Genomic DNA, 15,559 nt, shown 5'->3' with positions numbered 1-15,559 from the left:
CAAAGGTCTCTTAACCTCACCGGAGTTTACCGCAGCAAAGCCTCTTTAAAAATCACGCTGTGCGGCTCCAAGAAGAAGTATAAATACAGAAGGAAGAAGAACCACACCAGAGGAGTGGCGGAGGAGAACTCGTCAAGAGGAGAGAGAAGGCTACAAAAGGAATCTTTCCTCGGAGTCGAGATCGGCCTCCGTCTAATCCTCCTCAATGGCTCAGCTGCTCTCGCCAGTGTGCGCCGACTCCCTCCTCAAGTTCAAGAACCCGTCAACGCCTTTCCTCTTCTCCGGAAGCCGGTGGCGGAGTTCGCCGGCAGCGTCGCGGGTGATGGCGGATCCCCGAAGGAGCCTCCGCCGCCACTGTGGGCGGCGGAAAAGGGATGTCACTGTCGCCGCCGCCGCAGGGGAATCAGGATCGACGGATGATATCGTGGATGATTACTACGCTGTCCTTGGAGTGGTAACTTAATCCATTCTTGATATTTGGTCTTCTGATAGAAATATCTCTCTAGGGTTATCGCAACATGAGAAGAGGTAGGAATTACCTACTTCAATAGATCAATTGTGGATATTTGGGAAAATTTTCTCCTTCGTTGCATTTGCTTACTAAAAGGAAGAATTTTAGTGAAAGGAAGGATGGTGAAAAAAGGGGGCAAGCACTATAGCTCTAATTATTCCACTCAGGCTAACATATATAAATATCATGCATAGCAGATGCCAGATGCCACTCCCCAGCAAATAAAAAAAGCTTACTACAATTGCATGAAAGCTTGCCATCCAGATTTGAGTGGGAATGATCCGGATGTGACTAATTTCTGCATGTTTATCAATGATGTCTATGCGGTGAGCTCCTTAAACTTGAAACTCTGTTAGATCGTGTTAAATTCATGCATCCCGAGATTTTTATTTTGTAAGCTAACATGAATCAGGGAAGAACAGGTGCTTAGTGATCCTGTGCAGCGTATGGTATACGATGAAATTCATGGGTATGCCTTGACTGCTATCAATCCTTTCATCGATGACGATGCTCCTAAGGATCATGCATTTGTTGATGAATTTAGCTGCATAGGTATGGTGATTTTCATATTACTTTAAGCTTTAATAAATAAGCGGAAGAAACTTCATTCTTTTTCTTGATTAGCACGTCAAAGATCTATTCAACTCCAAAAGTATTTCGTATTTCTCTTCTTGGCTCAATAGACATATGGCAATGACCTCATGAGTTGTGGGTTGACAATAGACACAAGACAATGGATATCCTAATGTATTGCAGATGAACTTGGCGCAATGCATCTTAATCTCTTTTATCAATGGAACCAATATATTACCTTTTTGTCATGTATACACAGGATGTAAAAATTGTGCGAATGTGGCTCCTGATGTTTTCCAAATTGAGGAAGACTTTGGACGAGCAAGAGTTTTCTGCCAATCAGGGAATTCGGATTTGGTTCAACAAGCTATTGATAGTTGGTGAGTTCCGAGGGGCATAGCAACAGTAACTTAGTGCAACAAGCCAGTAGTAAATGCTATCTGATTTAGTCACCTTAATTTACTATTATTCATAGCGTGGACTTCTCTGGATCGGGGCGGATTTTCCTATTTAAATCATTATCTCTATCTCGTTAATTACTATTCTCATTTCTATGAAGTATACTTGGAGACAATGACATGCTTCTATTTGAAGCCTGTCATCTTAATGGTGTTCTAGACTCAGCCATTCCACACGCTGCCTAGCAGAAGATTCATTTCATAGCATTTCAACTTCCCTAGATACATTATATAACGAGATAGGATGTAATCTTCGGTTCTTTGAAATCAATGAAACTTTATTCTTTGAAACTCATACGAAGGAAGAGCTTCACTAACAATTACCTCAAAAATTCCATCCTAGTAATTCTTTTCTGTGGATATATTTGAAGATATCTGGATACTATTTGTTTTCATCTCTTCAGCATTCTTTCAATGACTCTTCATTCTTTATTGGCTCCCCTTTTCTGATCTATTTGGTATTGTCGCGAGGATATGCATGTAAAGTTTAATAGATGATATTCTGTCAATTGCATTTCTTGCAGTAATGGTTTTCCTGCTAATGCTGATCAATTTGAATGTTCATTTTCAGCCCAGTTGATTGCATTCATTGGACTTCTGCTGCACAGCTTTCACTTCTTGAAGATGAAATGCGTAGAGCTGAGAGAGTGAATGTAAGACAAATTTCCTAATGAAATACTCTGTGATTAGTAAAAAGATCTGGTAGGGTGTCCTCAATGTCAGGTCCTCATCTTGATGGTCATTTTGCATGCATGGAGAACTAAAAACTTCATGTTGTGTCTGTCCTTGTTCATTTTAGATGCTAATTTCATGCTTACACATGTTGAGTCCAAAAAATTCAGGAAGGATCTTCTGTTGCATTGAGCTTTATTCAGAGTTCGGTAGAGTCAGGGTCTGTGGTGGGGAGAGACCAAGTAGATCTTCTTTCATATCTTTTTGGTCTTTCTGTTTCACATTTTTAAGATTTTGAAGTTCTCCAGTATTTTAAGATTTTGGTGAAATTGAACAGGCTGGCAGTTATAGATATTGCTGAAATGATTACTGCCCTTTATTTTCTCCTCTAGTTTATTTTTAAGAACTGATTCAAAGTTGCCTTAACTTGAATTCTCTATTATAGAGAACTCTGTTATAAATGAGTTTCTATTTGAACAGGTTGGGCTAATGCTTGCAGGAATGGGAGGTTCATCAGTAGATGTGTTTCGGATGGTAATAAAGATGGTTTTGATTCTTGATGGAATTTGTATTTACAATATTAGCACTTTCTTGATTTTCCTTGACATCTTTATATGCGACAGGCAAGTTCACGGTGGGAAAAGAGACAGGCAAAAGTCTTGGTATATTTCCTTGTTCTTATCCATTTATCACCTCAACCTGCTTGTCAGACAATATCCACTACTGTCAAACAGATAATATGTTTGCTTATGTTTCACTTGCTGTAGTTTCATTCCTCTTAATAAATCATTGATCATTTGTTTCTAGAAGTCTGCTTAATTCCTTAGACTGGGCCTAGAATAATCATCTCACTTGTTCTCATTTTGATAGGCAAGGCATGGATATGATTGGCATGATCTCCCCTTTCACTTGACCTGTAAAGTGCTGATAATTGACACACTTCATTCCTAATTGCCTTGCCTTATTTCTCATCTAGAGCCAGTATGACAAGTACGATAGCGCCTTGGTTATGATTCTTATTTATCTGCTTAATCAATTGAGATAGTTGAACAAATATGGCATTTCAAGTATCAAATTCTTCATTTCCCGTCTTGTGTTGCCTCTTACGTACTATGTGATAGCAGTGATGTCATAAGTTAGTAATTCAAGATCATCATAGTACCTCTATTTCCTTATATTTGCAGTCCATTAGACGTGTTCTCTTGCATGCAGGAAAGGGTTAGGATTCGAATGGTGAAGCAGAAGGATTCAAAGTCCTGGAGTGATGTTTGGGGAAAGCCAAAGGATTACCAAAATACAGGTACTCTTTCACAAACAAAAAAGAAAAAAAGAAGCTATATATGTTGCTAAAGTTCCTGTGATGTCTCTCTCTTATCCTCTGAATCTTCAAGGTAAAACTCTGTCAGTTGCGATGGGCAATGAATAGCAGCAATTGCTTGGCACTAATATTTCTAGTTAGATGTATTCACTTTTCACATGCATCTCAATTAAAGGGGGGACATAAACCTCTTCATTGATCAGAATCTCAAACCACTTAGCTGGTGGGTAAAGAATGAGTGGTTGCTGACAGTATCAAGCCTCCTAGTTTCTGAGCAAATTAAAATAACCCTTAGGCCTGGAATCTGGATAGCCCTTTTCGATTTCTTTCGTTTTTTTTTCCTATCAAGCTACTTGCTGGGTTTGCTTCCGATGACTAATAGGACATTTGATTTGCAGAAGAGGAAGCTAAGGAGCGAGCAAAAAGAGCTGCAGAAGCAGCAAGAAGGTGGAGAGACTACTCGAGGAAAGGCACAGATAAACCCCCTACTTTCAAACTTCCAGAGGCAATGTCCGGTAAAGAACAATGAAACACAAAAGAAAAGGGGATTATTTCCAGACAGTACAATGTCCGAGACAATCTCTCTCCTCCATCAACTTCTTAACGTGTAATTAATTATTTCCAGAGCGCTTCTACAGCCGCCGCCGCTGCTGCTTAGTTCCCACTCATATTATATTTGTAAATCATGTATAAATCCATAGATGATTCTTACAGGTGCCTCTCACCAAGATCATTACCCTCTCCAACATGTATCCTATGTATATATATACTCTCTCGTTACGACTATTCTAACAAATAAAATAGAAGTTGATGTTGGATTGGAATGACTGACATGCGTATTATACAAACTCCATTCATCCTCCAATTAACTGATATTTGTGCTAATTAATGCATCATAAACAACAATTAATCTAAGTCAATTCCCCGGGGAAGCAGTGATTACTAACAACACAAGCAAAATAAACAGTTATTCGTAGTCACAGTTCTACTTCTACCTGACAGTGCAAGCAACAGCATGAGCCCAAGACTTCAGGTGTGCCTTCATGGCCAAACTATTATTCATAGGTGGCATAGCATAACAATTCAACGACCTAACAAAAGTCTGGGCCTTGTGTGATCTCCTCATTCTTTGATGCTCCCAGATCGCTGAAACTGGTCTAGCTTCCAACTCCAATCCACCAAAACAAGTGTGCAAACTCATGTGCCCTTTAAAGTTCTCCTTGATCTCCATATGCACTTCAGTTTCTTCCATCGTGCTCTCTTCTGCATTTGTCTTCCTCTCTTCTGATTCTGCTGCTTCTCCTTGATGATCACGAGTGGCCAAAGACCTCACTTCTTGATGGCAAATCACTTCTTTTGGGCTTTCAGGGTCAGTAAGAAGATGTGGCTGTTCCTCTGAACTCTTCCCATCGACGCATTCAGACGGGGAAGATGGTTTGAGAACGTTGGAGAAGAACCAAAGATGGTCGATATTTTCTAAGATCATCTTCCCCTCCATGTGAATGTGATCATCTGAAAGTCATCTGAAAATATAAATGAATTAGATAATGAGAAGATATAAAGGTGAAATATTACATATATATATATATATATATAAGATTAAAGCCAATTTGAATTGGATGGGTTGTCAGGCATTATCTCGAGGTACCAACGGCTCTGTACAACACGTGACTCCACCTAAAAGTCCTACGTGGCACATCTTTTTATGAGAGCCAGAGTGGATTTCAGGTGGAATGTTACCCGACTGGGACCAGTGGAGCAGCCCATTGGGTTTCTAAGTCGACCCTTTCTTGGCCCAACTCCAGAAATTTTTCTTTTTCACCACAAAATAATAATAATAATAATAATAATAATAATAATAATAATAATAATAATAATAATAATGGACTTGCATGCAGTTAAGTGCAAGCTACGATTAATAAGAAGTTAAAATGGATTTCAGAAGTACCATCCGGAGGATTGGCTCGCTATGTCTAAGGCCAAAGCCATGGTCAAACTAAGAAACAAGAAAATTAGTTTAGAGAAAGAAATCTAGGAAAGATAAGAATAACTGAGATATTGTTTGAAGCTAACAAGAGTTCAGTTATGACATTCATATGGCATGCACGTAACTAGTATATACATAATAATGTATAGACTCAATATACATAAAGTTTTTCTGATTACAGCTAGAGAAAGAGGAGACTTCTACTGAGAGATACTACTGAGAAGGTCCATTGCTGGGCAAATCTCCTTTGGCAGCGTCCTACGTACCATTGAAGGTTGCTGCCAAAGGAGATGTCGCCCAGAAATGCACCCTCGCACTTTTGTCACCTTAAGGTGGTCCGGTGGCTCACTCATGTATGAAGTTTTCTATCTTTCTATGTATTTAAAGGTGGCGAGGTCCATCCACCTCGTTAGGGTTTAGGATTTAAAGTTTAGGAATATGTTGCACTCTTTACTGTCATTTGTCACTGGTCATGGTGTGTCCAGCGTTCCTCCAAAATTGGATATGCCTCATCTTTCCTCTAGCATATCCTCTCTAGATCTATACCTCTCAATTCATCTTAAAATTTAATTATGAAGCATATGTAAGATATCCTTGGGAGAGCTTCTTTTCTTTTAAAATTAAGAGCAATGCTATTACTGTGGATTGTGGAACAAGGTATCTCTCTATATATCGTCTTTCATATATACGTGGGTAGATAAATATTCCTTATTCCTGAAAGCATTATTAATCCAAGCAACAGGAAATTATCTTGAGATTAGTTATATGCCGTCAGGATTAATTTACTAGCAAATAAAACTAATTTTGTGTGAGGACTTCACCATTTCATCAGACTAATATTGAGAATTAACTCTCTTCTTTCTTGTCACTTAACCAACCATGCATTGTTAACGAATACCTCCTAGAGATTCTTCTATATATATTTACGAGCTTCATAAGGTATATATGCATGCATACTTGGAGAAACTACTAGATCTCCACCCTCCGTCACACAGGATATATCCTAATACTAGGAAGACCAACAAGAACGTTAGATTTACGCATAGTAGCAAATAAAAGAGCATCAAATATATAGCCAGCGAAGATCCTAAAGAATGTTCCTCTCCTTGATATCTGAAGCAAATATTTTGTGGTCTCATGCATGGGTACCATGACAAAGACCAAAAGGTGATTCCTTTGTTCCAAAATTTTAATGGCTATGGATGATTCTCTCATCGCATATATGCATGCAAGGCTTAAACTTACCCGTTTGGATGGCCAACAATGTCGTCTAAATGATTTACTTCTTCCTACGTTTTTCCACGTCCCAATGGCCAAGACTTCTCACACGTACCATCCATCTATCTACAAGTCTCAAAGATACTACGAAAAGAAACCAAGCAAATGAAAGTAAAAGAGGCGAGAAAGAGCTAATGCCTTTTGAACAGATAAAGGGGACACCATATTCCTCTAGCACAAACCCAAAAAGTAGAAAAGAGAAATAGAAAGGGAAGAAGCTCCTCAAGAATAGTCCTGATTTCCTAGCATATGCTGTAGCATATCCAGATCCAAGGATCAACTAAAAACATTATAAATCTACACCTGAGGAGAGCTATAATCTCATAGAACACTGCAAAGAAGATAGAGAATAGCAGAAGAAGATTCATGTGAGGCTAAGAATAACAGAGCAGTTCTCCTTGGGCAGGAATGCTGATAGGCATAATATAATGCTTCTGCTATCCTTGCCAAAGGAGAATTGCCCTGCCATTCTCCTGCACAAACTATTGTTTCAGACTAATGGTGACAATGTGTTCAGAGGAACATTTCTTAGAGGTAATTCTCAGTCATATATCTTTTTATTATTTATTATTAATAGGATATGAATCCAAGTTGAAAACCAACTAGACTCTTATTGTATTATTAATTCTGAACAGTATTTATTATAATAGAAGAGAGAAAATTGAGGCCCCATAATTTAATTACAGCTACTTTGGAAACTGTAAGCCCATAAGCTTATCTAACAAAGACATGAGATGAGATCAAATCATACTAATTGTAGTATATATTATGAGGTTATATGCCTAGTGTTCCCCCATAAACAAAGCATCAAAGGGATTAATTAAAGTGACAATCAATTATAGCTTAATAAAGTCAACTGCGACCAAGAAATGTCACCCTCAACGTGACAACTGACATGATTCTTTAAAATCTTTAAAAAGATTGGGCCCAATGGATGATGAAATTTATCACTTGAAAAACTCAACCATTAGCTTTAAGGCGAAGGCATTAACCTTCGAATGATTCAAACACTCGGTTAGTTTTGATAGAAAAAGGAGATCATGGGAGATATTAATTCTCCATCTTTGAGTTAATTAGTCTACTCTATTCAGCCAATAACCACTGTTTACGTTTAAAAAATAATAGAATTATTCTAACACGTAACAGGCTACGGTCTATAGTTTCACTTTAAAAACAAGTGCAATTTTTTCTTCTTCAGTTTAATCCCATCAATCAAAACAAACTACCACTTAGCCATTTGTTCCATACTTCTAATCATAATTAACTCTATCTCTCCAGATTAATTATGATTAAGCATCACATGGAGGTAGTGAGAGAGCACAACGAGCTTGGCTGTTTGCAGCACAGCAACCATTTTTTTAAAGCACTGCCGTGATTATACTAAAGTTTTTATTTCACACTCTGCTGTATGCGTTTATATGGACAAATTATAATAGTGAAACAATAAGGTGTATATAAAAAATAAACACACAATGCAGGGTGCGAAATGGGAAAAATAAATCCAGGCCTATAAACTTATGTATCCTATTCCAACTACTCGTGTATATATTATAGATGGGAAATGGAGTATAGGTGGGGGAGAAGTCACTCTCACAACTTTCTATGGCTTCATTTATTAATCCTTCTATGTGCTCTCACATCCTTCTCTTCTTAGAGACATCATCGTTTAGTTTAATTTATATCACTTTATTACGTAGATAGAGACAGATGCGTAGATGGCAACAATGACGCCGAGGGCTACCCGGATCTCTCTTCTCTCCTTCTTATAACCCAAACCCTTCTCTATCCTTCTCCTTAATAGAGCAAAAAAGAAAAGAAGTTGGACATCAGCACGAATTTTAAGGCGCGGCGGAACACGGAGCGAGAGATTTGACGGCTGGGATTTGGTTGGTCGTATGGTCGTATCTAAGATGGACGGCTATTGTAGCAGCGACTCCCGCAGCTTCGAGTCTGAGGAGGCCGGGATCCCGTCACCTACCGGTGAGCAGAAGACGAGCCACCCCTTCCCTTCCCCTTCTCCCCCGGCTAAGAGGAGGTCCGGTCCGCTGCTCCGCCGGAACTAATTGCCGTCCTCTCCTGCTTCGTTTTCTTGTACTTGCCCCGTCTTATTTAGATTCTTTAATTCTTTTTATCATTGCAGCCGGCGAGAGATCCAGAAGAGGGTGGTGTCGATACCCATCGGGGAACCTGATGGGCCGCGGCCCAAAGGCGTCGGCGAGGGAGCTCCACCGTCGGATTCGTGGGCCTGGAGAAAGTACGGCCAGAAGCCCATCAAGGGATCCCCTTACCCCAGGTATGTATGCCGCGGTACATAATCCATCCGGTAATCCCTGTCTACTAAGAAGTGGTGGTCTTACTTTGGGCTTTTGGGATTGGATGCAGGGGCTACTACAGGTGCAGCAGCTCGAAGGGGTGCCCCGCGCGGAAGCAAGTAGAGCGCAGCCACGTGGACCCAACAATGCTAGTCGTAACTTATTCCTTCGAACATAACCATCCCTGGCCTCTTCCGAGGAACAAGACCCCGGCCCGGCCCACGGAAGAGCCGGCCCAGCCGAAAAGCCCGGTGGAACAGGAGGAGAGCTTCGCCGATCTGATCGGGGAGGAATTCCAGTGGTTCCTGGGTTCCCCGACGTCCACGTCAGCTCCGGCGGCAGGAGAGGCGATCTTATACGGGCCCATCTTTGGGGCCGCCGCCGACGCCATGCGACTTCCGGAGGAGATCGCAGAGGAAGGAGAAGGAGGGGGAGGCGAGGAGGACGCGCTCTTCGCAGGACTCGGCGAGCTACCCGAGTGCGCCGTGGTGCTTCGGCGGCGCGGCTTCGGCTTGCCGGCGGAGTTCGTCTGATAGCCATTCATCAATAGCTAGGGCCGCTTTCCGTGCGAGTTGTGATACTTTTTTTTGTTTTATTTTTCTCGATTTTTGAAAACCAAAATTCCTCAAAATTTTAAAGCTAGGTTGAGTGATATCATATTCTTTCTCAATCTCGCTTGGATAAAAAGATACTAACAATAATTTATGCAAATGTTTGGTTGTAATTTAAAAATTCCTTTAAGCTCGGAAGAATGCACGTGGAGTAAACAGGAGGAAGCGCCGCCGCCGGTCACTGCCTGAATCGCCTCCTTCGTGTTAACAAACGAGACAGCATTTCGTCACTTGCCCAACCACTAGAGTTCACAAATCTCAACATATTTCCCATAGATTTGTCCTGATCTACAACATCTTGATGGTGTTTATATTATTGTCAATTATCGAGATCTGAGAAAACTAAGGCTTCGATGCTCGTCCTAAAAAGTTGAAAAGAGAAGTTAATGCTAGACGTGTTCCAGAATTAAAACTAGAATAAGAACTCCTTCGTTTACATCAAAATAAACCACATGCTTTGCTTTGATAGGCATGATACGAGCTTTAACTAAGAAACTATTTGATAAAGATTTAGGATCTCCTAAATTCGTTACAGATTCATCTCATATGTAGCCAATCCAACCCTACCACCTCGAGCTCAATTAATTTTAGTTAATGGAGTGGATCTGCATTTAAATTATTGATGGAGGGAGTTTAAGTAGCAAGATAACGAACTTGAGATGGAAATTAGCAGACAAGCAACGTGAGTTAACTCCCTAGTACAAAAGAGAACGTGGGATTACTTAACTACTCACATGCTCCTCCAGAAATCAAGGCATCTTATCCTAGTTGTAAAGGCTTACTTAGTAGTAGGAAAGGTAATTAATTTGTTAATTATCCTCTTTTCTGTAGAGGATTAGTTTAATCTGGGCTTAAGCTTAGCCCGCATCCCAACTTTTCTGGGCTGGGCCTTGGGTGAATATGTCTACGATAATCCGATTTACAAATATCTAAACCTGAGGGGGTTTTATGAAATAAATGTTTAAGCGTGAGTAGGTAGTTATTTGCAAAAAGGCCATCGTTAATTCCGGTGGCTGTCTGTTCGCTTTTTTCTCTTTCAGCCGACCCACTTCTCTAGCGTACGCCAAACTGACCGCCGACCGCCGCCACCAGCGGCCGCTTATCTGGCTGATACATGCTCGTTCACCAGCTCCTGTCCAATAACAAGGAATCTTTTCGAATCTACCTTGGTCTCGATGCGCCTACTTGACGAGTTCAGATCTGGCTGTACAACTGCTGATCTCATTTGGATTAGCTAGGGTTTTAGTATTGGAGAAGGAAGAAAGATTCTTTGATCAGTTGGTAAAAGTAAACTTGTTCTAAATGGGCTTAGATCCCACGGAAGAAGTGGAAGAGCTGAAATTAGTAGAGGACGCAGAGAGTGAGACTAATAGCCGCAACCCTGTTCTCAGAAAGGAGCCATCTTTCTCACGGTGGTGTGACGAGACTGGGGTCGTCGGCGCAAACGATTCCTTAACTGATGGCTCTTTGATCAATTCTGCGAGTGGAGATTCCGAAGAATTCGAGTTGCCATTGCTCCAAGGAGGCGGATCGGAGTTGGAGGCTGCTGGAAAGAGTATGATTTCAGGCACTGCAAATGGAGATCGGATGAGCTACTCGTCTATGGACATTGAGAATGCGATGAGCGCAAATGATTCGACGAGCAGACCAACAGATGAAATGCAGGCAGAGGTTAGCTCAATTTCTGTACGATTCTTGGCGAAGATTTTGGGCTACATCTTAGTTTGGTATACCCTCAGTATCTGTTTGACTTCGTAAGTGCCTAATTCTTTCTAGATGGACTGTTATATTTCCCTTAATCTCCGTGGAAGATTAAAACTTGGTACTTCTCCTTATAGCTATAACAAGGAAATGCTAGGGGAACAGCTTATGCGGTTTCCAGCTCCCTTATTGATGAACACTGTTCAGTTCACAATGCAAGCTTTGTTATCGAGGGCTATCGTGTACTTCCGATCTAAAGGTTCTGAAAACAGGAGTGACATAATTTCGTGGAGAGATTACTTCACCAGAGGTAGCTGCGTAATATATTTGTTCATCTTTAGCCTCCACTGTTAAGTGCCGTTACTTTCTATTTGACAAATATGCAAATGGAGAAATATGGATAAGCTATAAGACTATAGGTGGAATTTTCTTTTTGTAGTTGTGCCAACAGCTCTTGGAACTGCATTAGATATAGACTTCAGCAACTCTTCCCTTGCTTTCATAACTGTGTCATTTGCTACGATGGTGAGTTCCCTTCTCAATTGGTTAAAGTTTGTGAATTCCTTAACTTGTATACTAAACCTTTATCCCCTGTTATGCAGTGTAAATCTGCCTCTCCAATTTTTCTCCTTCTGTTTGCTTTTGCATTTAGGTGCGTTTTACTTGAACTGTTATTTGACAACTTCTTGTAATATTGCAAATAATTCGTGTGCAATCTTCTTTTTAGCACGTCATCATAAATTTTATGGTACTGAATGTCCATTGCCAATGAGTTGAGTGAGAAAGGTGGACCTTCTACAAATTATTTGAATAGTTCAAGATTATCAATCATTGTGATTTTATGGCTATATAAAGTGGGATCTCTGTAATTTTTTACTCTAAGTGATCCTTTTTTTTACCACTTATATTCAAGATATCATCTTTGCCATTGTAATTTATCTGTCAGTTTCTTCTGTTTCTATTCCCGGGCCTCCTTTTTTCTTTAGCTAATGTATTTATCAATGAGTCCTCCGTAGGAAAGATGAGCTGTTGTGCTGGTCTGGGTTTTGTTCCAATTTAGTATATGTCTTATAACACGTTAGGCCTCTTATTTTGTTCTAAAAGGTTGGAGAAACCAAGCTTCAAGCTTCTCGGTATCATAGTCATCATTTGCTCTGGAGTTCTATTAACAGGTATATAATGCTTCCTCAGCTACATCCATGTGGTGCTCTTTGTAGTTTGTATATAGTTAATTGAATTAATTTGTCACAAATAAACATGTATTTGCTATATTATATGAGACATTGGTTTTAAATTTAGATGTTATCGTCAATGTATCTTCTTCCACTGATTCTTCAATATAATGCAAATTGCTAAGGGCTTAGCTACAATGTTACTATGCCATTTCCTTATAGATCAAACTATGTTTCTGTTTTTCTCATGACAAGTGCATTCTGTATCACCATATGGTTCGTAGTTAAATTTCATGCATCCTTAATTATGTTGACAAACCTCATTTTTCTCAGTTGCCAAGGAGACAAATTTTGAGTTTTGGGGATTTATTTATATCATGCTTGCGGCTGTTATGTCTGGCTTTCGCTGGTGCCTGACTCAGATTCTCTTGCAGGTTATTAATTCACATTTCTTAACCCAAATTAGCTGATTAAACTTTAAAAGGTTATCTAAAAAATGATTTTCTTGTCTAAATCTTTACCCTTCTCTCTCTGTGCATGTGGCTTCCAAACTCAACATGAAGAAAGAGGCATATGGTAAGCAGTCTATTTCCATGCTTAGGAGCACCATAGTGCTTTTTCTCATTAATAATACTGCCTCATGGATGAATTCTGTGTCCAAGGTGGCATTTTCCTTTCAATACACATTGTGCATCATGGAAATTTTACAGTTACATTTCAAGTTGCTTTTGATACAGTTTGAGAAGATTGCAATTTGAAATTTTTCTTAGTCAATTTGATGTTGTGCAGGTTTAAGGGACCCCATTACTCTGATGAGTTATATTACCCCTGTAATGGCAATAGCAACTGCAGTCCTCTCTCTTGCAATGGATCCCTGGCATGATTTCAGGACAAATGATTTTTTTGATAATTCAAGGGGCATCATAAAAAGTTGTTTACTGATGGGTTTGGGAGGTATATTGGCATTTTTTATGGTAAGCATTTGATAGCAAACATTCTTGGCCAACATGAACATTGTTCAAATTATCTACCCAATAAATTAGTTGTAACATCCTTATCATTGCAAGTTGCAGTTTATGTTCTACACAAGTGTTTATAACATCCTTTTGGTTGCAGGTTTTAACTGAATATATTCTCGTTTCAGCAACTAGTGCAGTAACAGTGACAATTGCTGGGATGGTCAAGGAGGCTGTTACTATATTGGTACACATGACTCAATATATGTTTCCATTTACTCATAGTTGCTCTGCATGTTACAATTACTGCCAAAACCAATTAGGTTTTTAAATGGATTTCAGCAAAGATTGATTGTTAACATGAAATCAAGTGTCATTCCTATTTACTAACTTGTGTTAACACAGTAGTTAAAGGAAAAAATATATAGATCTATGTGCAAATTTTAACTTTATTGGAAGCAAAATTTTGCATGAAACATTAGATTCTGCTGATAGCACTTATAACTTATTACACCAACATCTGTTGCAACTCTTGTACTCTGGCCACATCGATGAAATTATCTTCATTTCATAGTGGGTAATTTACTTTTATTCTTTTCTTATCCTGGTGCTGCACAAAATTTGACAATATGTATATCTCACTCATTTATCTAATTTGATGGAGGCATTTTTCTCACACCCCGGTAGATATCTTCTGTCACATTAATGGAAAGTATGTTACTATTGCATCTCTAACCATTTTATCACATAATATATTCTTTTCCATTTTCCTGCTAATTACCATGTTATCGCAACTGCTTTGTCTACCATACATGTATATCTTGCCACCTCATTCGAGACATGGAAAAATGCAAGATTCTGTTTATTGTATGCTGATCTGAAAGTAGTTTATCTTATATGTTTGTGACGGGAGTATTGGCAGTTTGCAGTGCTTTTCTGGAATGATAATTTTACCTGGCTAAAGGGACTCGGACTTGTTATTATAATGCTTGGAGCCTGTTTATTCAACTGGTACAAGTAAGTATATATATTTCTTTATCTGGGCTGACGTGATTATGTATGTGCTCAGTCGTTACTATATAGTATTAACAATGATTGCACAAGGGAGAACGATTGGCCTCTGGTTCTCCCATATATATCTTTAGTTTGACCACTGGATTGTCTCTTGAATTCTGGAAGCTTTAATAGTTATACCTTCCTATTTGACTGCATCAAATAGGAATTCACATTATACTATATATTTTTATCAATATTTGGCTTCAGAATGGAACCTACAGACCTAAGCCTTCATCTATAATTTTATCTGTCTCATGTTCAGGTACCAAAAGCTAAGGAAAATGAAGCCAAATGAAAATGGAGAAGCAAATTCTGTTTTTTCTAATGCAGCTGCAAGATATGTTATCCTTGATGATATGGAATCTGACGGCTATGCATCTTGATTTTCACTAAATTCAGAACAGCTACTGACAAAAAGCTTGGGAAATCTTTTTTTCAAAGAGGTAGCATTCACTCCTTAAGTTTTGTGACAGATTTACCTCGCTAGCACTCTTATTTTCACAAAGTTTCACCAGTTTTCACCAGTTTTATCTTTTAGCAGATTCATTATACAAGTTGCAGCAGCTTGCTGCCATTCTTCTGGTAGAAAGCCTGATGCTTCTGCCATGCCGATGATTTTGTTATTGGTAAAAGATAAATAGTTGTTCAGGTTTTCAGCAGAATACACCAACAGAGAAATTAACAGCAGGAAGCAGAGTGATCTCTTGAACATTTATTGTTATTCGTTCGTCATTCGTTTTATTGAGCTAAATTGTTATTTCATCTCTTGCAGTCTTCCTGATATATTAACTGCCAACAATGTACAACATCAAGAGCTCCTCTTTTATTTAACTTGCAGTCAAGTGCAAAGATACATACTATCGAACAATACATGTTCTAGTTGAAAACAAGTGATGTTTATTTCCAATTTGGTGGCGAAAGAAGGCCAACTGCTTGCCACTTTTTATTGTATAA

At 39.2% G+C, this 15,559-nt stretch overlaps 3 protein-coding genes across 6 annotated transcripts; all 3 read left to right on the top strand.

Moving 5' to 3' along the window:
- Positions 1–96: 96 nt before the first annotated feature.
- On the top strand, positions 97–4,359 carry LOC140770987 (chaperone protein dnaJ C76, chloroplastic). 2 transcript variants are annotated; one of them, XM_073112333.1, is made up of 9 exons: positions 97–454; positions 709–837; positions 934–1,063; positions 1,344–1,464; positions 2,114–2,195; positions 2,695–2,748; positions 2,838–2,876; positions 3,085–3,204; positions 3,427–3,514. In XM_073112333.1, the coding sequence occupies exons 1-8, from the start codon at positions 206–208 to the stop codon at positions 3,163–3,165; spliced, it is 885 nt and encodes a 294-aa protein (XP_072968434.1). In that variant the 5' UTR covers positions 97–205; the 3' UTR covers positions 3,166–3,204; positions 3,427–3,514. The 2 variants fall into 2 exon arrangements, with proteins under 2 accessions (XP_072968434.1, XP_072968433.1); XM_073112332.1 differs by lacking the exon at positions 3,085–3,204 and adding an exon at positions 3,931–4,359 and having other exon boundaries at positions 100–454.
- A 4,163-nt stretch (positions 4,360–8,522) lies between these two features.
- LOC140770901 (probable WRKY transcription factor 65) lies at positions 8,523–9,800 on the top strand. The gene is made up of 3 exons (XM_073112226.1): positions 8,523–8,832; positions 8,938–9,090; positions 9,180–9,800. The coding sequence occupies exons 1-3, from the start codon at positions 8,693–8,695 to the stop codon at positions 9,640–9,642; spliced, it is 756 nt and encodes a 251-aa protein (XP_072968327.1). The 5' UTR covers positions 8,523–8,692; the 3' UTR covers positions 9,643–9,800.
- Positions 9,801–10,729: 929 nt separating this feature from the next.
- LOC140769938 (probable sugar phosphate/phosphate translocator At1g06470) lies at positions 10,730–15,495 on the top strand. 3 transcript variants are annotated; one of them, XM_073110854.1, is made up of 13 exons: positions 10,730–11,474; positions 11,559–11,731; positions 11,861–11,946; positions 12,024–12,073; positions 12,526–12,593; positions 12,927–13,027; positions 13,157–13,169; positions 13,383–13,567; positions 13,710–13,796; positions 14,472–14,566; positions 14,868–15,048; positions 15,147–15,301; positions 15,378–15,495. In XM_073110854.1, the coding sequence occupies exons 1-11, from the start codon at positions 11,023–11,025 to the stop codon at positions 14,986–14,988; spliced, it is 1,431 nt and encodes a 476-aa protein (XP_072966955.1). In that variant the 5' UTR covers positions 10,730–11,022; the 3' UTR covers positions 14,989–15,048; positions 15,147–15,301; positions 15,378–15,495. The 3 variants fall into 3 exon arrangements, with proteins under 3 accessions (XP_072966955.1, XP_072966954.1, XP_072966956.1); XM_073110853.1 differs by lacking the exon at positions 15,378–15,495 and having other exon boundaries at positions 15,147–15,367; XM_073110855.1 differs by lacking the exons at positions 15,147–15,301; positions 15,378–15,495 and having other exon boundaries at positions 14,479–14,566; positions 14,868–15,009.
- The last annotated feature ends 64 nt before the right edge of the window (positions 15,496–15,559 follow it).

The sequence above is a fragment of the Typha angustifolia genome, chromosome 11 (assembly GCF_048772165.1).
Source record: "Typha angustifolia cultivar Huaian chromosome 11, ASM4877216v1, whole genome shotgun sequence".
Taxonomy (NCBI): Eukaryota; Viridiplantae; Streptophyta; class Magnoliopsida; order Poales; family Typhaceae; genus Typha; species Typha angustifolia.
The sequence above is the reverse complement of the archived record's forward strand: the minus strand, read 5'-3'. Positions and strand labels throughout refer to the sequence as shown.